This window comes from Phoca vitulina, unplaced genomic scaffold (genome assembly GCF_004348235.1).
Source record: "Phoca vitulina isolate PV1807 unplaced genomic scaffold, GSC_HSeal_1.0 scaffold65, whole genome shotgun sequence".
NCBI classification, from domain to species: Eukaryota; Metazoa; Chordata; class Mammalia; order Carnivora; family Phocidae; genus Phoca; species Phoca vitulina.
This window is the reverse complement of record NW_022589768.1, coordinates 7,267,981-7,292,534: the sequence shown is the minus strand read 5'-3', so window position 1 is coordinate 7,292,534 and position 24,554 is coordinate 7,267,981. Positions and strand designations below refer to the sequence as shown.

Sequence of the window (24,554 nt, the reverse complement as noted above, 5' to 3'; positions counted from 1 at the left end):
CCAAAGTCTCCCAAACATTAATGAGCACCATAGTCACTGAGGGTGTTTTTTGTTTTGTTTTGTTTTTGTTTTTGTTGTTGTTTTAAGAATACGGCTTCCTAGGGCCTACCACCAGAATACTGGATTTAGGAGATGTGGCTCAGGAAACTGCATTATAATCAGTCCCCACCACCATCGATGATTCTGATACAAGTGGCCTGAGAACCCATTGGAAGGAGCCCTTGGCCTGTGCAGTCAGTAATCCTAAGTGACACCAGGGCCCAGGTCACCCCCTCGAAGGGGCAGATGGAGCCTCGGCAGGGAGTGAGTCAGCACTCTGCACCCAATAAAGGAGTGCAGCCTGCCACCCCAGCAGCTTCCTGCTTTGTTTTAAGGTTCAAGGCAAAAAACTTGGAACACAAAGAAAACAAAAATCACAGAGGATGAAATAAAAAAAGCATCCGTAATCCCACCACCCCAACATGACCACTGTTTCCATTCTGATCTGTCGATAAGGTCCTAGTATTTTTCCTAGGTATAGATGTGAAAATACTTTCCCTTCATTTTAGGAAAAAAACCAACAGAAACTGCTTGCAGCCTTTACTCGGAAATAAGGTGTGAACATTTCCACATGTCAATAAATATTGCTTTAAAGTATCATTTTTAAAATATGCAACTGTAAAAAAAAGAACACAGTAAATATATTCATGTGTCAAATGATCACACTGTATACCTTGACACTTACACAGTGTTATATATCAATTATAACTCAATAAAGCTGGAAAAAAAGAAAAGAATGCAGTAGATCTCTGTGAGCTGATAGGGAATGATCTCAAGGATAGACTGTCGGCAAAAATAACATAGTGCAGAACAGTGTGAATATAAGCTGACGTCCGTGTAAGAGCAGTGGGGAAACATCTATCCTTAGACAGGACTGACAGGTCTCTAGAAGGATATGCAAGAACCTCAAATAGTGGTGACCCCAGGAACAGAAAAGCAGGCAGAGACAGACACTTATCACTAAGCTATCTTCTATGCTATCAGGCTTTCTTACTATTTGCACGTATATCCTTTCAGAAATAGTAAAAATCTGGGGTACCTGGGTGGCTCAGTTGATTGAGCATCTGCCTTCGGCTCAGGTCATGATCCCAGGGTCCTGGGATCGGGTCCCGCATCAGGCTCCCTGCTCTAAGGGGAACCTGCTTCTCCCTGTGCCTCTCTCTCTCAGCATCTCTCTCTCTCAGTTTCTCATGAATAAAGAAAATATTTTTTTAAAAGTTGTAAAAATGTACTTTGGAAAAATGTCATTCTTAATCCCTGCAATGAATTACATCGTATGGATGGGCCAGAATGTGCTTCGCTAGCCATTTATCACCAGATATTTAAACAATTCTGACTTCATCAAGTTGACTGTGTCCGTTGCAGAGGGATGAACATCCATACACATAAATACGAGCAGCCATTTGTGATTATTACCTTCAGGTTAATGTCTCAGAAGGGGAGTTACGGGGACACGGGCTTCCCATGATTTGAGCCTTGTAATGAAAATGCCAAGCCACCTTCCAGAAAGGCTGCCCCAATCCACACGCTCGTGTGTGCAACAGCAAACGTGTGCATCCGTTTGCCCATTCTCTTATATGGCCCCTCCTTCCTGCTAGTGCTTCTCCTGAGAAGTCCGCAAGCCCCACACACAGCCCCATCAGGCAGGCATTTCCCCCCCAGCAAAGCAAGCCCGGGCGGGGACTGGTGCTGTTGGGAGCCACTTCCACACGTAACAGCTAATAATAGCGCTCAAATTCTGCCTGCTTTTCCTAGAGGCCGAGCCAACAATTGGGCACCCGTCGGCACCCCCTCCACTGGTCCCAGGCCAATGCACCGAAGCGCATTTATTTGGAAGGATTCACTTTGAAAAGCAGTTTCCAGAACCATTCAGGCGCCCTCCTCAGGGCTCCATATCAGGCCCTGCTGGCAGCCGGACAGACGCTGGTGTTCTCCCCTGCCTGGAACAGGTCTGCGTGGCCACCGCACAGAGGCCCCTTCGAATTCAGGATGCCTGTCAGGTAGACAGGCCTGGCATTTCTGGGACGGGTACAAAAAAAAAAAAACAAAAAAACAAAAACTGCTCCAGTCTTTGGCCAACTATATGCAACTCTTGTTCCACGGTAAATCGGAGGGCAGGGCAAGCATCCTGTGCAAACATGGACCCCGGGAGCAGCAGGACTGAGGAGAAGGCAGTTCCAGCCTCCTGCAGCCTGTCTGAGGCCAGCACGCAGCCTGGGCGGCCACCAACTCAACCCATGAGGCCTCCTCCCCCTGATCCAGCCCAGAGCCTGCCAGTCCAAGCTTCTCCAGTTTCCTGTAGCCCCCAGCACCATCCTCAAGGACCAGCCATGGCAGGAAGAGCAAACAGGACACAGAAGTTTCCAGAAGAGGAGAGGAACTCTGGGCTGGGACTGCCAGCCTGCCAACTGACTGCTGGCCTCCCGGGGGCCCTGCCCACAGCTCTCTTCAAGGGGGACATCAGTGCTAACTGACCTCACACTTGTCACGGAGATAAACGGACGAGGCAGCAGGCCTTACTTACAAGTGCCTTGGTATGGAAGGAGGTGACAGTTTGGTTTGAGCCGAGGAAGCCACTACAGAAGCTGCTCTAGGAAATACGAGAAGCTTCTTTACCCAAAGAGGGTAGAACTAAAATGCCTTAGAAGTCCAGGCGTCCCTCAGAGACCCGCCGGTTCAGTTCCAGACCATTGCAACGATGCACAAATGGCAATAAAGGGAGTCAAATGAATGTTTTGGCCCCTCGGTGCAGATAGATGTTATGCTTACACCACAGCGTCGTGTATTAAGCACACAAGAGCATGATTTCTAAGAAAATAATGTACATACCTAAATTAAAAAAATACTTCATTGCTAAAAAATGCTAACCATCCTCTGAGTTTTCAGTGAGTTGTCATCGCTGATCACAGATCACCAAAACACAGATCACCATGAAAAAGTTCAAAATATTCCGAGAATTACCAAAATGGGACACAGAGACACCAAGTGGGCAGATGCCATTGGAAAAAAAGGCACCGACAGATTTGCTTGACGTGAGGCTGGCGCCAACCCTCAGTGTGCAACAAACACAGTAAAATGCAGTGTGCCTGTCGAGGTTGTGTTCTGTACTCTTGTGATCCCGTTATTATTCCAGTAAGCCTCGGAGGCGGGCCAACATTGCTAACAGCCCACAGAAGAATGGAAAGCAGAGATGTGACCTAAGCCCCAGGTCACAGCCCTGAGCTTTTCCCCAGTGGCTGGGACCCTTGTAACTGGAAGTGTGGGCAACAAAGCAGCAGCCTCTGGAAGCTTCTTAGAAATGCTGACTCTCAGCCCTTCTCCACGCAGTACAATCAGAATCTGCATTTTCACAGGATTCCCGGCCTCCCCCATGGTTCATTTTCACCTGGAAGTCTGAGAAGCACTGGCCATGTTATCATCCCTTTCTCTACAAGTCCAAGACAATGGTTCCTAAACTTCAGTGAGCCTCAGAGTCCCCCAGAGAGACTGCTTGTCCCCCACTTCACTCCAGGTCTGAGCCACTGGGTGTGAGGGTGAATCCCCAGCATCTGCCGGTTTAACAAGCTCCCGAGTGATCAGGCTGGCTGGTGTCTGCAGACCCCACACAGACCTGGCAGCGAGGGGAAGCGAGGTGGCTGCATCGCAGACTGGGGACACCACTGCTTCTCAACCTTGACCGCACGGCTGAAATCACCCAAGGAGTCGAAGAAAGCAGGCCTGTGCCTGGGGTTCACCTCTAGATTCTGATTTAATGGGTCTGGGGTGCAGCCTGGGCTGAGGGAGTTATATCATTTCACTAGGTGATTGGAATGTGCAGCTAAGATTGAGAACTGCTGATTTAAGTGACCTCGTTGAAAACCTGGTTTTCCTACTTACCAGTCACATGACCTTGGGCAATCCCACCAGCCTGAGCAGCTTTCTCATCTTTAGAATGGGGAGAATAGCTACCTATGAAGACTACTATAAGATCTCTTAGACACCTGGCACGTAGTAAGTACTCAGTGTATGTTCAATACCTCCTGTCCCCTTTCCCTGCTATGATTAGAAGTGACAAATCAGCTAATGTTCTTGTCTTTACCCCAAATCCCAGCCTCTCTGGAAAAAGGATGCATAGAAACAGGTTTCGTTCAAGACCATTCAGGGAAAGATCAAGTCGCTAGGGCCTGTATTTGGGGAGCAGAGCTGACTCCAAGGGCCTGCACCCCGGCTCCATGCTCAAGAGAGCCCCACGCTTGGGGTATAAAGCTCTACTGCAGCTGTTTTGAAATTCTAATACTTTTTGAACATCTTGCACTGGGTCCCACCAATTAGGGAGCCACTCCTTGGAGTGGGGCGGGGAAGCCAGGGAGGCCAGTATAAGGATGTCAGCAAATCCTTCTCTGGCTGGTGGAAGCGGAGTTAATACAAGAGAAGAGCATAAAGGGCCTTGTACCAGAGTGACCTGGCAAACCTCTCTCTACAGTAAACGTACTAGGGTATTGTGGGAGGGAGAAAAAGAGCACGTCATTAACTGTCTGTGTGAAAGACCCAGGAAGAGAGCAACCCGAAGTTCTTCGTCCTTCCCTCCGGAAGCTTGAGATGGGAGCAGGTGGTAACCACACCTGGTGGCTGAGCCCCAGCTGGATGATTCCTTCTCCTGCAGCACACCTCTCCATCACCCCGTGCCACTCATCCTGCATGATGCGTGCGCAGCACGAAGGGCAGAGAGGTGAGAAGGAGCTGTGGCCGGGGATCTGCAGCGGCTGGCTGGTTTGTTAGTGTTCCCGATGTGTGGCTTTTCTCCCCTCGTCCGAAAGCGTGTTTCCCGATCCACCGTTGTTCCGCTCTCTTTGCTTTGTCGCCTGTGGTTTGGAGGGCTGCTCTTGTGGACATCCCAAAGCCTTCTGCAGTTCACGGGAGAACAGGCTGCGTGAACACAGGGCTCAGGCACTGCAGCCACGGGGAAGTTTCTCACTCGCTCTCTCCCACAGTCACTCTTCCTCTGGGCAAGTCAAAGCAGGACGTTACAGGAGAAGTTGCAGAGATGGAAAGGACGTGCTGTAAGGACATGAGGGCCTCTGCTGGAGCGGCTTCTGCAACTTGACTTTGCAGGGGCAAAACCACGCTGGGCAAGGAACACTGGGAGCAAGTCCAGGCTGGCAGGCCCCCACCCATCTCGGTTTCCATCCTGGTACCGTGATCCAGTAGGACATCTGGATCAGTGAGGAAGTATGTCACCAGAACTTTAGAGGAATAATAAAATACTGAAAGTTCGTGAATTTTTTTAAGAGTAAAAATTAGTACAGACTTGATTTTATTCCCAGTTTTAAAAATCCCTTTTGCAAACTCACATCCTGATATAGTTTCCTTAGGTGTGAAGTTACTGGGAGGGCCAGTACTTGTCCAACAGCCTGGTTACATCTACAGGAGTGTGTAAGGCGTCTATCAACTGTCAACGTGTGTCATCTGGAAACAAAAGGTCGAGAACTTCTACCCTGAGATGTCGAAGGATGTTAACCCTGTGGCAACCAGCTCGAACCACCTGGATTAGTAAGAACTGTATTTTGCTTCCAAAGTCAAATGAGTCAGCGAGGCGATCACTTTGGCTATGGAGCCAAACACATTGGCCATCCTCGGCCCTACAGAACAGGACGCCGGGGTCTGCCAAGAACAGCCAGCTAGCAGGTAACCACAGAGAAGAAACGTTCTGTAGCAGACTCTATTTCCAGGGACTTCCTTTTACATACGAGACTCGGCACTGGACAACAGCTGGTTTCCTGGAGCTCTGAGAGAGGAATGGAGGAGCCGCGAAGCTTGAAGATGGCCAATGGTGATGGTGCGGGGGCTTCTAGAACCGCTCGCTGCACACTGCAAAGCCCCCAAAAAGACAGGCCAGCAAAGGCATGCTAGAAAAACCCACACTGCCTTCCAGCCTTCTTCTCAGAGCTCTGGGCACCGCATTCTAGAATTCAGTCACCAAGTGGGGCGAGACTTCATCTGCAGCCAGAAACTCGCAGTGAAGTCCAAGCAGAGGAAGAGAAGCAGAAGGCTCCTGGCTTCAATTACTTCATGTCCTGCCTGTGGGTAGGCCACACACCCAACCTATTTAACTAGGACTTGAACAAATGCTGGGAGTGTTCGTGGGGGTAGGGGGGTCTGTCAAGGAGCTCAAAAGGAGAGAAAGGGCATGAAACGTTTGTTCAGAGACGACAAGGACCTAGGCTAACAATACAGGATATGAATCCAGAAACTACTCTCACAGTTATGTTCAAAGACCCACTGTCCACCAGGAGTCCCTTGCCAGGAATCCCTAGCAGAGGCCACTGCAAGGGTCAGAGGTACCGTCCTCCCTTGAATGACCTCAATTCAGAGGAGAGAATGGAAAAAGAAGAAAGAAAAACAAGCAGAAGGAAGAATGAATGTATTTGAGGAAGTCAGGAAACCCAAGTCCTTCGCCCGGTTTCACTTCTGCGCTGCACGGCTCTTGGCTTCTGACTCAGTTACGGAGAGATCGGACAAGTCTCTTTCTCAGGGCAAAAGGAGCTACCCTAGCAATGGCATTAAGAGTGTGCTCCTATTAGTGTGCTCCGCGTCACCTTCCAATCGTCTCAGAAGTCTGCTAGCTCCATACCACCCTCCTTGCATCCATCCCGATAGTGCGCTCACACCCAGGGACGCACGGTCCCTCCATCCCAGCTGAGGAAGAAAGGATGCCTCATTAGAGGTTAGAGCATCGAACTTTAGGAGGCCAAGATCCCTCCCAGCACCATCTCCATTCCAGCCGGAAGAAACCTTTCTTGATCTGATGCCACAAGGTTAGGAGGGAGCCCAGAAAGGACTCCTTCCCAAGTCCAACCATCCCCCTTAACCAACAGGCTAACCAGAGGGAGAACAAGGCCACTGCGTACGGGCAGCAGTCCACGACACGTTTTGAAGGAGCCAGCCCTCCAAACCAAGGCTCTGGCAGGATTCTACAACCCACTCCAAGGACAGTTACCATCTGTTTATGGAAAGAATGTTAATAACCCCCAATCATAATCAAATAGGCAACCACTTTACTTTAAGTACCTATTAACGGATGCTAATTCACAATGGAACAGTCCTGGAGTGCCCATCCACAGGCCCATCAGAGGCACCAGCACGTGTCCGACCATTAGGATAAAAAGCCAGCGAGGGCTGATGAAGCACTCAACGTACTACCAGCAGCCCTCGCTGTAGGTCTTGACTACCTCCTCCCCAGCCTTTCACTTCGCTGCCCTGCTGTGCGGTCTCCACGGTGCCCAGAAAGAAATGAAGGAAGTCTCCTTAGCCAGGGAAGCAGCACCCACCCCAGCTCAGCTCCCATCTCCCCCGCTCCGCCCCCCAAGCCAGGTGAGCCCAGGCTTGAGAAAAGTAGATTAAGAAGAGGCATTGCTGAAAGCCCCATCGGAGGCGGACAGCATGGGAAGAACTGGCTTGATTATAATCGTCCTCTGGCTTCATCTCTCGGCCCTCCCTGGCTCCCGTGCACGGCACGTCCCGGGGAAGCAGGGCCAGTGCTGCCCTAGCCTGCTGTGTGCTCGGGCATGCTACTGTACTTCTCTGGTCTGTCCCCTTCTCTGTACAACTGGGACATTCGCCTAAGAAGCCTAAGGTCTATTTCAGCTCCAAGAAACCATCACTCTGTCTCCTTCGTGGGAGAAAAGGAAGTCAAGAAGCATGAAGGACACCACCACTGCATCCCTGATCGGGAAGTATAGGGGCACCTGGGTGGCTCAGTTGGTTAAGTGACTGCCTTCGGCTCAGGTCATGATCCTGGAGTCCCGGGATCGAGTCTCATATTGAGCTCTCTGCTCGGCGGGGAGTCTGCTTCTCCCTCTGACCCTCCCCCTTCTCATGTGCTCTCTCTCTCTCTCTCATTCTCTTTCTCTCAAATAAATAAAATCTTCAGAAAAAAAAAAAGGAAGTATACTTAGGAGGTTGTCACAAGATCAGAGACCAAAGAACGTACACTCTCCTCACAGGTTGCGAAACCCCACACGTACACTTCTTTCTCTGTTAAATAACTATGATACCTGATATGAAAACTATGGGACATGTTTTATTATTTAAAGACACTCCCGCATCATTGACCTGGCTTTTTTTCTAACAGCCGTGTGAAATGAAGATGGCAGGTACACCGGGGCTGTTCACCGTAGGGCAGCCAAGGCCAAGGAGTTAGGTGGCTCGCTGGCCCTGGAAAGGGGCTGAGGCTGTGAGCAGGGAGTCCTAACCCAATGTGGCCTCACCAGACCGAGAATCCAGAGCACGACACCTCCTTTTCTCACTCCGGCTTCTTGATCGGTACATACAGATGTCACAAAGCCCCTGCTGGATCACTACTACGGTCTTCTCATGTCCGATTTAAAAATATTTTGTGAGGGAGAGCTTGGTACAAACTCTGAACCACATCACTTCCAGGCCCAGGATGCACTGGCACATTAGTTGTTAAAAACACTGAACACTGAAATGTCTGGGGCGCCTGGGTGGCTCAATGGGTTTAAGCGTGTGTCTGTCTGCCTTCTGCTCAGATCATGATGGGGGGGGACAGGGGTCCTGGGATCCAGCCCTGCATCTGGCTCCCTGCTCAGTGGGGAGCCTGCTTCTTCCCCTCCCCTTGTCCCCTCCCACTCTCTCTCTCCCAAATAAATAAACAAAATCTTTAAAAACATAATAAAATAAAATACTGAAATATCTGTCTATATTTCTGTACCTCCCAGTAAATCGCTCCTGTCCTGCACGCCCCCCCTCCCCCCATCCAGCAATCCAAGAGTTAAAGCCCGGCACAGCAGAGAGCCTCCAGGTCCCCAGCTCCTGCAGGGGGGCTGGCTTCAGTTCTGAAAGTCAGTTCCCACACTGAACCACACTAAACACTTTGAGGATCACCCCTGCTGTTCTAAGTAAGACCCTGGGCTTCAGCCACAGCCCCAAGAAACCCCCACCGCCCTGGCTCAGCACCACTTCAAAACCTTTGTGATTCCAAGAGATGCACTTCCCTGCTAGTGTGACCACTCCTCAGGCCAACTGTGATCAGCTGATGGCAGGTGACGGAAGTACAGAGGTGTCTGGGATGATGCTTCTTCTATTTATTTCTGTAAGATCTAGTATCTTCATCTCCCATAAACTACGTGTCCGTTAGAATGCCTATACACACCAACATGGAGAGACCTCTGACAGCTGACAGGTCAATAAAGCAAGATGCAAAAGGATACTAAGAGTATGAACATGTGCATCAGTTAAACACGCACAAAGTAATGCATCTTGTAAATGTACACATACCCACGTATACATAAACGCACACACACACAGGTGTATAGTTTTTCGTACACCGAACGTACGTTATCTGTACGTATTACATACCGCGTGTGACCACTCTTGGGAGTGTTGTGGTCTTTAGTCACACTGGTTAAAAACGGTGATGGCACAAGTTATCTTGTCCAAATAGAATTTATTAATAAGATCAATATAAGAGATATATATACTTATGATTGTTTTCTAGAGGTCTAGGAAGGCAATCTGTGACCTGTAAAGAATAAACAAAAAATATATATATATATACATGTATATGTATACACACACACAGAAGTATAAAAATGGGGCGCCTGGGTGGCTCAGTCCATTAAGCAACTGCCTTCAGCTCAGGTAATGATCCCAGGGTCCTGGGATGGAGCCCTAAGCCTTATATAGGCTCCCTACTCAGCGGGGAGTCTGCTTCTCCCTCTCCCTCTGCCCCTCCACCCCACTTGTATGCAATCCAAATAAACAAATGGAAAATCTTAAAAAAAAAAAAAAAAAAAAGAAGTATAAAAATGAACTGGTTACCAGACCTGGCCAACAGCATCGCCATGGGGTGGAGGCAGCCCACAGGGTGTGAGTTTGGCTAGGAGACAGCCAAGGGGGGAGGGCGGTTGTGCAGAGACGACAGAGAAAGAGAGGTAGAGACCAAGGAGAGAGACAAAAACAGTGAACTGAGGGACACACATGGAGCCCAGGCTGGTGGCGGTCTCTGGGAAATGGAGGTGACAGTTAAAGCATTTTTAGTTTTATCAGCAATGTTTCATCCCTGTATTCTAGGAATAAAACATCAGATGCAAATATAAAAACAAAACTGTAAAAGTTGCTTATTCTGAGTGGTGGGAATAGGAGTATTTGTTACACCAACCTTTGTATTTTTGTCTTTTTCTTATTTGTCAGGAGGAAGTAAAATTCATCTTAACAATCCCTCCCCATCCACACACTGTGTTCGGGGCCCTCAGATGTGGATGCCGGGTATTATTTATGAGTTCCCCTCATCATTCCCACTCTACCTCCCACTGCCCAGACACCTCATGTTGCCAAAATAGCCCTTACTAGCCTGTTACTGATTCACAAGCTGTGCTTTTTTTTTTTTATGATTATAAATATAGTCATCCATCTGAAGTTCAATGAGCATTTGTCAAACACCGTGCGAAGTTTCAGGCACACTGGGCTTAGTGATCTGTGGTTTCTGCCAAGTCGCTCCTGGTCTAGCAGGACAGACAGATGATGTGTGTGCAAAGTAATGACAAGGCACTGGGATTAGTGCAGAATCAAAGCATCCTGACTAAACACTGTGTGCAGCAAAGGAGGGTATGAGTGAGTCTTGGGAGGGCAGCCCTTCGTAGTAGGACAATGAAAGGAGCCGGGAGAGGCTTATACGTGAAGAAAAGAAGGGGAGAACTACAACCCTGGGGCCCCCTTTTATATGCCAGTTCCACACACATCTCAATACAGCAACCCAGGGAAGAAGGAGAGGCTGCAAGGGTGGAGTAACTTCACTAAAAGCAAAGAACAGTTAAGTGGCATGGCAGAGTGTGACCCAGATCTGAACATTCAAAGCTGAGGACGGGCTGGAGAAGAAGGCATGGAGGTTCGCCGGAGTCAGAGTCCAGGGGCTTCACTCTTTCCTGCATTGGGATGCCCGACTGGCAACAAAGGATTGGGGGTGGGAGGGGGGTGTATGCAGCCTGGGGCATTTGCTTACTCATCCTAGGATGAGGCCCAAGCACAGGGGATCGGGGGTAACAAAGAGCAGAGACAGGGAGCTTCAGCCTTGGACACACCTCCACATCTGGCCTCGAAGGGCAGCCTCCCTTCTTCAGGCTCCCGGGCTCTAGAGGAGGGGACACTTCCCTGCCGCCTCGTGGGACATGTTCTCCTGGGCCATCCAGGGCCAAGGAGGCAGTTCAACCCCAGGAGAGGGGAGCAGGGGCTGGGAGAGGCTCTGAGGACAGCTGAGGGGAAGGCACCGCCCTGGATGCTGCCTAATCCATCCGACATGGGGATACACTGTTCCAGAAACCGGATGACAATTAATAGGAAAAATCTGCTCTCACAGTGCTGCCAGGCGTGTCACAGGGCCTCAGCTGGTCTCAGCAATGCCCCATTGTCCCCTTTGGCTGAGGCCCTCATGCTTTCTCAGGTGGAAGAAGGAATAGCTAGAGTCAGAGGGTTCCACCCATGGTCTGAAACTTTACACCAGCAATCGGGCCAGTCCCCGAAGCCACGGGCCCAGGGATTCGGCTCGGGGCTCACCCAGTGGGATTCATCTTCGAACCCCGTGGGAGCCCTGCTTGGCACAGGGGAATAGCAGATAAAACATCTCCGATCGAGGTGCCTCACAGTGGCCTGGTCTTGTTTAAGTCATGGGGCTTCGGGCCAAACTTCCATCCCCTCTCTATAATTTGCCTGCGCAAGTATTTCTCTGGGTCAAAATATTTCATAGGATTCACGGAAACCTGGCTTGCCTTGCTCTGACTTGTTCAGCTAAAGCAAGAACAGAAAGAGGGTATAGAGAGGTAGGCAGCTTCTGAGAAGCCAGGCGGCCTGCCCTTCTGTTTTCTACCCTTCTGTCCTTCCTTCTAAACTTTTAGGGGAGTCACAGAATATTTTGAGAATATAACAGAAGGAGTGGACTAGTTCTGTTCCAAACCACCCCTCACCCCACCGCCACATACACCCAAACATTTGCATAAGTTCAGAGGGCCACCGTCCCCATGGATCTCATTCACCTGCCCTCCTTCAGTCCCTGAGTCCCAAGGTCAGGACTCTCCCCACAGATCCCAGTTCATGTGTAGAAGCTGTAGAAATTCATCTTTCTGGGTCCCGTACTCTCACCAGAAAACTCCAACTTAGGTCCTCGCTCAGCAACCTGACAGCTTGTAGAACCTTTCCTCATCCTTCCCTACCCACCTCCCATTGAACACCAGCCATAAATGGAAACCCCAGAGGGGAGCAGGTCTTGAAATTCCAGTTTCTGTTTGAGAACTGGTACCCAGCCTCCCTGGAGCCATCTGGTCAGATCCATCCCTGAGACCAGGCAGATGGATGCTAATTCACCATGTTAACCCCTTTGGTGCCACTCCCCTAACCCGAGCCTTGGTGGGAAGCCTTGTCCCACAGCCTACCCCAGCCGTAAAGGGGGCTGAGGACTGGGCATTGTGGAAGCCGGCCAGCAGATTTAGCAATCGTGTTGCTCTTGGCATCCGCTCTGGGACCCTGCGTAGAGCTGCGTGCTGAAATGCCATCGTGTGGGCAACGTCCCAACACCGGGATCCACCACCTGACATCTAGCTCGCTAATACCTTCGCATCACAACTCCAAGGGAGGCTGCAGAGGGAAACTAAGCTACTCAAACAAGGAGTCCTTTTTCTCACCAACTTCCTTCACAAACTACCGTCTTGCAGCAAGCAGCCCCGCTCTATGATGCTTCCCGCACTCAGGGCAAAACCAGGCAGACCCCGGCTTGGCCCCCGCAGTCACCAACACCGCCTCTAAACCATCACTACCAACAACGAGGTTCAGACAGGAGTCTCCACCAGGACGCCTTCAGCCTACCAGCGGAGGCCCCCTTGGAGAGCAAAGGGAGAATAAAACAGCATCTTTTGATCAACAGGAACCCTATCCCCCACCCCCCACACACACCCAGGAGACCCTTGCAAATGAAAATCCCACCTTACCCTTCATTCCAAATTTGGACCGTCGACCATACTTGTTGATCATGATAAAGAGAACCACCAACAGGACGCAGGCAAAAGCAGCAAGTCCCACCGCTATGGACACCTGGGAGGGGCCGAGAGCAGATAGTTGAGAAGAGTCACCGAAAACCCTCATGCCAGGGAAGTCACACGCGCCCAAACGGAAGTAGTCCTATCGAGGGATCCGCTGCAGCCCATTCCAAATTTCACCACTGAGTCAATTCCTCAGCAGAAGTAACTCATGAGACCTTCAGAACATTATAAGAAAATTAATTCCCCAACTGGTTGAGAGAACGTTCCATGGCTCAGCCTCTCATCTGCGGGCCATCCATCATAAGCAACGCAAGGGCAGGCCTAAGATGTCTCTGTCTACTGCTTGTTGTTTTCATTAGCAAAAAAAAAAAAAAAACTCTGCGCCTTCACATTGACATTCTTTACGGAATATCATCCAGAAGGTTCTAGGAGATCTGGAGTCTTACAAAAAGAAACAAAAAAAAAACCCTTTGCTCTCCTCCTCAGGGAAATCTCTGGCTCTGAGTCAGGCAGGGGAGGGTGGGGGGAGGGACTTGAAAAACCCACCCAAGGGGATGCTCTGAGCAACTCTGACTTTTGTAAAAGGCTTGTGTGGTTAGCATTCCCTTCAAATCAGGCCCAGCCAGGCTCCTAACAGAATGGGAGTTTTCAAACGGTTCTCTTCCAAACCCTAGGGCCTGGAGCAGATCCTCAAAGACTTCCTCAAACAATGACTTATTCTCATCAAACAAGGAAGGTTTCAACCACCTGAAAGGAGGTCATTCATCACAGTTTTTTTTTTTTCTGCTGCATATGTTGGGGTTCCAAGTAAGATAAAATTCCGGAAAGTTAGCTCCTAAAACAAAGTCAGTAAACACCTTCCCCTTGATCCGGGAATGACTTACCCCAAAAGTGTCTTCCTCCGGTTTGTGGGTCACAGTGATGGGTGTGGGGCTCACGTCGTAAACTGAAATCCAACCAGACCAGAAGGGTGGTTAGCTTACCAGCCATGAGAGGCTCAGCCACAGTCCCCACCTGACTCCCAGGCCCCCCTCAGGAGCTCCTGCTGGAGAAAATGCCCTGGCTTTGCAGGGGTCCCCAGAGACCGGTCCCCATCCAGTCACCTGGCTGGTGCTGACAGGGGCTCCACAGGGAATAAAGGACCCTCCCTGCCAGCCCCCTGCCCCCATTCCACAGCAAAAAATGTCACCTGGGCAATGTAGGCCATGAACTACTAGATACAAAGGAGCAGGAAAAAATGGTTTGGGATCCAGGCCAGGGTGTGGATTGGGCACAAGTTGCTGGTAACAACAACTGGTGTTGACATTCGGCTACCCTCTGCTCTAGGCCCTCCTTTGCCTGTCCCTGGCTCTCCCATGCCCTTCCTTTCTCCCTCTTTACTCCTCAGTGACACCAGGAGACCCACAGCCCCAGGAACAACCCACTGTCCACTCCCCTACCACGGACTTCAGAACACAGTGGCAGCCCAAGGTAAGCTACCAGTCCATCTGACCAGGAAACCCCACCTTTCCCAGCAAGGCCTGGATGGGAAGCCAGTGTGTCCTCCATCTCAAATCACCTCCTGGGCACGAAACAGCCCCAATTCAGAATTCCCACATTCTGGGAGACGACAAGTCCTCTCAAACCAAGGACAAATGAAGGAATCACAGATAATCTGCACATCCGTGCCCAACAGTAAGGGGTGTCCTCAACAGGACTTTCACTATCTCAGACCACACACAGGGCAGAAACAACAGGGCTGTTGCTGTTAGTTTCCCATGGGGGAGAAAGGGAAAAGCCATAAATACAGATTTCCCCACAGCCCTTGAGCAAAACACCAAATTTTGCAGGGGGGTTGTCTAGTCCTAGCTCCAGATTGCTTTTAAACTGAGCCTCAATAATTCCACTTTAGGGGCGCCTGGGTGGCCCAGTCAGTTAAGTGTCCGACTCTTGATCTCAGCTCAGGTCTCAATCTCAGGGTTGTGAGTTCAAGCCCTGTCCTGGGCTCCACACTGAGCATGGAGCCTACTTAAAAAAATAGTAATTTCACTTGAGGACACACAAGCCTATCAGGAGATCTTGTAAATCACTCACAAGGTGAGTCCCCAGCCAGATTCTGGGGCCCTCAGAGCAGGTGAGAAACACAGGCTTAGAGGCTCCCCCTTCTCTCCACAAGGACAACTGAGATGACCACCGGCTCTACCTGGGCATGGGAAACCCCATGTCCTTCCTGACACCACCCCTTCCCATCCAGGCAGGGAGACCCACAACATGCTCAGACCTTAGGGAACGCCCTGGGGGAAACTGAGGCATGGAGCCCAAGAGGTTGTGCAAATGGAACTACCCAAGAAGTATTTCTACTCTCCAGTTCCCCTTCACAGTTCCCTCAGACGCTCTCAGCTGCCAGGGGCCTGGGGCTGGCCGTGGAATAGGAAAGAGGGCTATGTGGAGTCAGTAATGACCTAGAGTATCAGAATAAAACAGTTTCAAAGCAAAAGGTAAAGCAGACTTACTAGAGACAAAGTTATCCGTGCTCTCTGCAAAAAAGACAAAGAGATAATTAACAAGTGTCGTAAAAACCAGAGCAGATGAGCTGTGTCTTCCTCACAGGTACGACCTCTCCCACTCACCATGAATGCCCCATTACCCCGGCAACTGAAAACTAAAATCCTTGACATATCACCCCTCCCCCATGCTACACTACCCCTCCAGGGGGTGGTCTTCCAAGTGGAGAAGGAATGAGAGATAAAGCTCCTGGTTCTGAGGGAGATGGCCCAGCCTCCCTGGGTCTATGAAATGGAAAATTACATCTAGAACAATCCTCACCCACAGTCCTCTCTGCTTCAGGTACCCAGAGTGCTGGGGATGCTGGTGGCACCTCAAAGCCAAGAAGAAATGCTGCAGGGTGGACCTTTCTTGAAAATGCCAGCTATGATCCCAAGACAGAACTCCTCAAATTGATATGTAGAGTTTATTCTAGCAGGTCCCTGAGATGTTCCTGGGAATCCCTCTATGAACCTGCCCATCCCCCAAATGAAAATGTGCTATTGGATCTTTGCCTCCAGAAATGGCTCAGCTAATGGTGAAAGCTCATCATTATTAGACATTGTTTATAAGCCAGGGGCTGGGCTCAATGCTTTATGTAACACATCACTTGATCCTTATAACCATCCGAGGAGGTGGAGAGCATTATCCCCACTTGACAGAAATAGAAACAGGCTTCTAGAGATTGATTAACTGAATCTCAATGAGGGAAGACATTGAGCTGGATTCAAATCCAAGTCTGGGCTCTTAACCACTCCATGAGAGATTCTCTAATTCTAGCACGCAATAGAATCATCTAGAGGGTGATCACTACCGTTCTCCAATAAAAGGAATGAGGGCTCCTTGGGAAAATGAATAATTTCAGGCCTAGGGCAGAGAAAGTACAAGATGTGTCTGGAACATCGTGTGGTACTAGAAAGTAAGAGAGTGCTCCAAATTAACGGGAGCATGGGAAAAGAACAGAGGAGCCAAAGTGAAGGAGCTTCCAATGACCAAATTTGGGACAATTTAAGCAACAAAATAAATAAAGACAGCCATGGATTGTTACAGGCTGAATTATATCCGCCCAAAATTCATATGGTGAAGCCCTAATCTCCAGTACTCCAGAATAGGACTGTATTGGGAGACAGGGTCTTTAAAGAGGTAATTAAGTTAAAATAAACTAATTAGGGTGGACACGAATCCAATATGACCGGTTTCCTTGTAAGAGGAGGCGATTAGGACGCAGACACACAGGGAAGACCACGTGCAGACACAGAAAGAAGACAGTCACCTGCAAACCAAGGAGAGAGGTCTCAGAAGGAACCAACCCTGCTGACACCCTGATCAGACTTCTAACCTCCAGGACTGCGAGAAAAATAAATGTCTCTTGTTTAAGCCACCAAGTCTGTGGTACTCTCTAATGGCAGCTGGAGCCAACTACACAGATTATAAGTCAGAGCACAAAATAAACATTCCTGAGTCCATACCAATGTAAATAAGCAATTGAATAAACACACAGGGGAAGAAGAGAACACTCGTCCTTACAGTAGAATTCCACCTAACAAATGTAGAAGGAATGATGGAAAGAGGAAAATCACCATTGACAAATACCTCGGTAATAACTGTTTCGGGCAAGAATCCTCAATGAATGCTAAAATTAATGTGTGAAAGCATGATAAGACACAAGACATTTACAAAGTATCGAAACATTATACTCATTAGGTACAAAGGGGAAAAAAAAATCACCTCGCAGTGGAGAACCCTGGCAGATACCATGGCAACCCAGTGACAGAGTTAATTCACATCACCAGGAACTAGAGGTGTAGACACCATGTACCCCTGCTGTAATGTCCTGAGAGAGCCCAGCATCATTTCTGTGCTGTTCATGCCAAAAATGTGTAACGGGCATTTAACTGTGAGGCAAAAGTGGACAACCACAAATTGGGGGGAAGTCTACAATATAACTAGTGAGTATCCTTCAAGAGTGTCCAGCTTGGGGTGCCTGGGTGGCTCAGTCGGTTGAGTGTCTGACTCTTGATTTCAGCTCAGGTCGTGATCTCAGGGTCGTGGGGTCGAGGCCCACGTCGGGCTCCGCACTCAGCGGGGAGTCTGCCTGGGATTCTCTCTCTCCCTCTGCCCCTCACCCCATTCACATGCTCTCTCTCTCTCTCAAATAAATTAATAAAACTTAAAAAAAAAAATCATCCAGCTCATGAAAGACAAAGACAGACTGAGGAACCGTCCCAGACTGAAAGAGAGTAAGGTGACAGAGCATCTAAATGCAGTGTATGACCCTGCACTGGGTCCTAGAGAAAAGAGGACAGCAGTGGACAAAAGACAGGTCTGTAGATTCGATAATAGTGTCAGTGTTAATATCCTGCTTTTGCACATCGGACTGTGCTTACGTAAGATGATACCATTTGGGGAAGCTGGGTGAAGGGTATAAGGAAGTTCTTTGTATTATTTTATTACTTTTGAGGGGTAAATCTTTTTTTTAAGAATTTTTATTTATTTATTTGAGAGAGAGAGCAGAGTGAGAGAGGGAACACGAGCAGGGAGGAGGGGCAGAGGGAGACGGAGAAGCAGGCTCCCACTGAGCCCAGGATCCCGGGATCATGAACCAAGCCAAAGGCAGATGCTTCACTGAATGAGACACCTAGGTGCCCCCAGGGGGTAAATCCTAAAACTATTTCAAAATGATGATTGTTAAAAAAATCTTAAAACTTTTTTCTAAAAAAAAATTTTTTTTTCCATAAACATGGATTATTGGTCCTCACCCCAGAGTTTCCGAGTCAGGAGGTCTGGGGAAGGTCTTGGGAATTTGCATTTCTACCAAGATTTCAGGTGATGCTGGTGCTGCTCGTCCCTTTGAGAACCACTGCATTATGTTACACCTACTGCGGCCACAAGCCTACTATACCCTGAAAAATAAGAACAACTCATTCATCTATCCATCCATCCACCCATCCATCCATCCCTCAGTCTTCAGGCCGTTGGCTAAGTTCTCACAGTCATTGTAATTATGGCTCTATTTAATATGCATGAGCAAATATTCTTCTCTAACCACCTGTGGGGCAAGTGATGCTTTCTGTGAAGGAGTCTAGAGAAAATCCTGTTTACAGTAAATGCACCGTTAATAGCTGGCTTGTGTGTTGTCCATTTTGTGTCATCTGGGGAAGACCAACAGAGCTTTCTCCAAATCCCTGAGCCTGCCCTTCATGCTACCACCCTCTTGTAAACTGCAGGTACCAAGTGCCTGATGTGTGGGGAGGATGGAGGAGAGGGGGCCCTAGCCTTGGCTTCAGAGCCTGAGGAAAGACAGGCGCCAGATCAATTCACAGTTAACGCTGATTTGCATATTTCCCATAAGGCTCCTGTTTATTAGAGAATATTCTCACATCAGGCAAATGTTTTGGCCGAGTCTATGAACCCTGTAATCTCCCAATCAGCCTATGTGCTTAGCTCCCTTGCTGGAGCCTGGGGACACTCATCCATCCGGGAGGCATATGAGCCTTGGAACACGGAGACCTCCTGGGTCCCCTCTAACCAGTGGAGGAGCTCAGAATTTTGCACTGGAAGAGGATGGTAACCAGGAATGCTCCTCACCTCCTACCCCACCAGCAGCTGGGAAGGACAATGGGATCCATATGCCAAGGTGCTGTCTGAATACGAACGGGGTGGGCCTGACTGCACGCCACCACAGTCCCAGACCGCACATCCTCTGGTCCCAAAACTCATCAAGAAGGGCCTTGTGGGAAAAGCCAGGGGGGTCCAGAGAAGGGAGAAGCGAGGCAGCAGCGTGTGTCCAGAAAAAGAGGTGGACTGAGACGTGCGGTTGAGAGTAGATGTCCCGGGTTTAGGTGTGAGAAGCCAGCGGGGAGGCTGAGCCAAGGCATCGGCTCACACCGCCCATCCTGCCCAGAAGCCTGGGACCACATTCTAGCTCCACCAGTTCCTTAGGGCAAGGAAACCAGCCTTGACCGAGGCTGAGGGCGCTGGGGCAGTGATTTATCCCATTGTCTGTACCCAGCGTCCTGAGGGAATTCTGGTTTCTGCTGTTGTAAAAATCTCCGTGAAATAACTGGACTTCCTGGCCAAGTGAAAAATGAGAATTTAAGAGGTACGGCAGCTCACTTATTCCTAAATATTTCGTCAAGTAGTCTCAGGTATTTGTTGCACATGCGCAGGAAAACACACACACACACACACACACACACACACACACACACACACACACCCCTTGGCAACATGCCTCCTTCTATCACATCATCATCTAAGGAACTTCACATTCTCTCCCAGACCACAACCTTCTAGCTACCACCTCCCACCCTGCCGTCACCCCCCCAGCCTTTCCAGTTCCTCCCCTCCTGACACATGAATCCCTGATGCCTCGTGGCTTCCCACTCTTATGCCCAGACCCCTCCAGCAGCCCAAGTTCCTGGAACACCAAAGAGTGATTTAGCTCCACGCTTCTAGAACCAACCTCCCTAACCAATCCTTGCAGGGACCTCCTTCACCAAGGTTGGATGCCATGCTGAATGTTCTAGCCCTTCTCTGGAAATGTAGAAGGAAATCCAACATTTGTATAGCATGTGTAATTTAAAAAAACAAACAACAACAACCAAAAAAGACTTTTCCAGAACATTTTCATTTTAACGTCCTACTCGGAGAAAATCCTTACTGATGGAAGCCTCTACATTTCCAGATTGCTCCATTAAATATATTCATTCCAATCAAATCTCTCCCAGGGGTCTCAGGACCATGAAGAATCAGAAAAGGAGACGGTTCCCTTCAGATCTTGTTCTGCCCCCCAAACAGATCCCCTTTCAGTCACCCCTGGGTGTGCTTCTCAAAAAAATAAAAACAAACAGTAACTCTGTGCTTACTCTGTGCCAAGCATTGTCGTAAGCACTTTCAGTGGATGAATCCACTGTGTGTGAACCAATCTTCATGGCCTTTGAGGTAGAAGCACAGGGCTGAGTAATATGCCTGAGATGACAAAGCTGATGAGCGATTTAGAGAGACTCCGAACCCTGGCAGTGTGGTTGGCTCCATAGGCCTACAGATGACACTGCCCAGAGCCTATCTGTTAGAACTGACGAGCTTGACCAGAGAATGCTGCTTCTAGAACTCCTACGTTTATTGCATCCCTCTGTCCCAAAAATCCTAGCACTAGCTGACAGCTGGTGCGCCTTTCCTCTCTCTCAACACAGAGCTAAACCCTTAGCATACTTCACTTAAATCCTCATGGCAGCTTAGGAAGGGAGCTTTTGTTCTCGCTCCCATTCCACAGACGGCAAAGTAGAGGCAGAGTAGAGATGGTCCTTCACTGCATGCCAGCCGCGTACCACGCACCAACCCCAGACCCACCTGTCCGGTTGGGTCATAGATGGGATTTGCACCTCGATCTGCCTGATTTCAGAACCCTCGCTCTTAACCTCTACGCTCTGCTCGCCTGGGAGCGAGAGAGGAGTCGCTATGATAAATATGATGTCGCAACATGCTCAGGGCAAAAGAGAAGCGCGGGAATCCACAGACAGCCTTGTATCCAGAGCTTGGCAGGGATGAGGTTTATTGTCCGAACCTCCAGAAAATTTACTCTCCCGAACATTGAGACGTTTTGTCACTTGACACGACTGGCCCATCGTTTCCCTGTCGCTGCCTTTTCATCACCCACTGAGTCCTTTAGGTTCATAAAACAAGCAAACCTTCGCACAGGGCGGCCCGGGCGGGATGCACCTGGGTCTGAGGAAGATGCCTTGGGGTGTGTTGTTTCCCTTGGAGCTCCCCTGTGACTCTCTCCTGCCTCCCACCTCCTGGGGCCAGAGCTCACCAAACAGCATGGCAGCTGATTGTTCAAACAGGGTTTCTGACTCAGCAGGTCCAGGTGGGGCTGGAGAATCTGAGTTCTAACACACGCCCAGGTGATGGTGATGCTGCTGGTCCGGGGACCCCTCTTTAAGAACCACTGGCCTGAGGGGAGCTGATAAGTTGGCAAGGAGCTGCTATGTCTCTTGGGGACAAAAAGGGTGTCTGTATGGCTGGGAGGATACAGAGAACTGCTCTCAGGACAGCCTCTGAGGGGAGGAGCCCAGAGTGGGTCACCCTCCCTCCAGAGCATTCCAGGGCTCCCCACTCTCTCCAGGCCCCAGCAGCTTCCCTTTGGAAACAAGCATTGCTTTAGGGGACCTCTCTAGCCCTTCACACCAGCAAGGCCTGTGTGGCCCAGGAGTGCAAAGAATCTCTGCATCTAAATCTTCTCCTTCCACAGAGTGGCAGGGACTCTTGGAGCTCCCAGAGCAGAGATGGGTGAGGCTCACAGTGGGAAAAGCCCTGAGGCCTTCTACTGGGCATGCTGGTGATGATGCTGGAAATGCTGGACCAAATGGGACCGCCAAGGTCTTAAGCACCAGCACCTTCTGGACCCTCTCCTGAGCGATGGCGCAGCACCATTCTCCCCTGGACCTCAGTGGCAAGAATTTGGCTTCCCATGTAGCTTTCCCTCTCGGAGCTTCTAGCAGGAATTTCCTTGCACTGAGATAAATAAGGCCTCCTGGAGCTGCTACCTGGTACATGTGAGCTGTGAAGTCACCTTCACATAAGTGGATGGGGCACCGTGCTGTCTGTTGCTGCCCCCCTTTCTGTGTGTGTGTGTGTGTGTGTGTGTGTGTGTGTGTGTGTGTGTGTGATCGGTCTTCTCACTCCCCTTTATTTATCTCACTAGAACCCCTGAGTCCTGGAGATTGAAGGTCATCCAGCGTGTTCCCAGCAGAAATCACCAAGGTCATCAACAATGCTCGGTTTCATTGACACAACGCCAACAACTGCTGAACCCACCAAGAGAAGCTACAACCGCGTACAGTAAACTCTTTGAGGGTTTTCTTCTCCTCCAACTTAGGAAGGTATTGGAAATACTGTAGCCCAGACAGAGAGAGTCACCTCCCAAAGAGTCAAACAAAGTTCTTTCATTCCTTCAGTTACTACCCCTGGCCCGCTCGACATTAGCGCCCCCGCAGTCTGAGGCCATCAAATACTCCCCCCCCCCCCAAGCGCACCACAGAACAAGAGAGCAAGCTGGAAGCCTACCCCCTCGCCAAGCCTTGCTACCAACCAGCAAGTAGAAGGAGGTTCAGTTCACACGTCTGTTACATATGGGGTTGAACTAGAGAGACCCCTGCAATGGAAGGTCATCGAACCATCGTTATAAGTCAAAGCCTGCACGCTTTGTAGACCGGAAGTCCCGAGTCTTAAAGGAGCAGTGTCATCATGCCCATTTCACAGATGAGTGAAATTGAGGCTCAGACAAAAGCAAACTATCGCGCCCGGAGTTTCGCAACAACTAAAGGACTGGGTCAAGATTCTGTCTTTCTCCTCCAGATCTCAGGCCCTTCCTCTACCAGAACAGGGCACGTCCCTGTGTGCCCAACTGCGCGTTTCTGAGGGGGTCTTGGTTTTCACTCTGACAGCCATGGAAAAACGGAGCCTTTCTCTGGTTTACGCAAAATGCTGGCGGGAGCTGACTCTGCCGCAGGCTGGGTTTGGTTTGCCCGAGACAACAGCACGAGGTCAAGGCCCACCGCATCCTCTGGCCGGCTACCGCGCCCACCCCGCCCCCTCCCGGAAGGAGTCAGTGCCGTCAGGCTGCGGGACCCTCACCCGGGAAGGGCTCCTTGAGGAAGTGGCCGTTGATGGTCTGGTTGGCTGTGCCCAGCGGGTTTTTGGCAATGAGCGTATAGTTGCCGTTGTTGTAGTGGGTGGGCTTGTTGAAGAGCAGGCAGCCCTCGGACAGCTCGCCCTCCTGGTAGTACTCCACGTGGGTGATCTTGGACTCCCGCAGCGGCTGTCCATTGTGCAGCCAGTGCAGCGTGGGCGGAGGGTTGCCACGCACCACGAACTCGATGCAGTGCTCCAGGCGCAGCTCCGGCTCCTCCAGGCTCACCACGCGCGGAGGGTCTGCGGGGGCACGGGCCGGCTGACTCCCAGTACGCAGAGCCTCTCGCGCCCCAGAGCAGCCCGCCCAACACTAGCACGGGGCTCCCAGTTCTTCCCCCATCCAGCTCGGAGAGGACCGAGGGGATCAGAGGCTCCCCCGCCACCTTCCCAAGAGTGGGCAAGAGAGGGCTGTCTTCACCCCCACTTCCCGGGGTCCACCACAACTGGAGGGCCCCTTCCCGTGACCTGCTAGGAGGCGAAGGGAAGGCAGACGGGGGCCAGCGTGGGGGTATTGTGAAGACAGAGATGAGTTGGAGGCACCCCATCTTCTGAGGGACAGGGATTAACGGGGTTACCAGCCAAGGACTGGCTTGCTCGGTCCTGCCCTCCCAGCACCCCTGCTTCCCCCCCTCTGCCCCGCACGAACATCCCCTTAGCTACACGGCCCCCCTCCATGATGGCAGCTACTCACAGTGCACGGTGAGGGCCACACTGGCATTGCTCATGCCCACCACGTTCTCCGCAATGCACGTCAGGGTGAAGCCGTTGTCCTCGCTTGTCACATTGACCAGGGTCAGGTTGATGGCATGTACGTTGGTCCAGTTCAGATTTGTCTAAAACCCCAATAAAAAAAAAAAAACCAACAATCAGTTTCTAGAAGGTGGTTCCTCACCCACCTCCCAGACACCTTCAGGGATCAAGAAGAAAACTGTGCAGAAACGAAGGAGGCCTTTCTTCCTCTCATGCACACGGACCAGGCACCAGGCTCTCCACAGTCAAGAGCTCAGGAAATCCTCACATTTACCCGATGGGGTGAATGGTAGCCTTAGACCCGTTTTACAGATGAGAAAACTAAGGTACAGAGAAGTTTATTAGCATGCTGAAGCTCAGGTTGGCTAGAAAAGATTGCAGCTGGATGAGAACCAAGTATGCACAGACTTGCCCTCTTCTTCCTTCTCCTCACATCTCTTGCTTCTGAGTCATGATTCAGCTCATTTAGACTAAGAGGTCAAGGCTTCCCAGCCTCCTGATGGGGCTGGAGCCTAGGGCCCC

At 50.2% G+C, this 24,554-nt stretch overlaps 1 protein-coding gene across 6 annotated transcripts in view; it reads right to left on the bottom strand.

The window, feature by feature from the left end:
- NTRK3 (neurotrophic receptor tyrosine kinase 3) overlaps window positions 1-24,554 on the bottom strand; it is a 379,660-nt gene that overhangs the window by 226,204 nt on the left and 128,902 nt on the right. For all 6 annotated transcript variants that reach the window (XR_004297851.1, XM_032391894.1, XM_032391890.1 and 3 more), the window contains exons 8-12: window positions 23,974-24,115; window positions 23,226-23,522; window positions 15,557-15,580; window positions 13,949-14,010; window positions 13,014-13,116 (exon numbers count right to left, since the gene is read on the bottom strand). Coding sequence is in view for 5 of the 6 variants with exons in the window: in XM_032391894.1 (XP_032247785.1) it covers window positions 13,014-13,116; window positions 13,949-14,010; window positions 15,557-15,580; window positions 23,226-23,522; window positions 23,974-24,115 (628 nt within the window). In the remaining variant the exon portion in view is untranslated. The remainder of the gene's footprint in view (window positions 1-13,013; window positions 13,117-13,948; window positions 14,011-15,556; window positions 15,581-23,225; window positions 23,523-23,973; window positions 24,116-24,554) is intronic.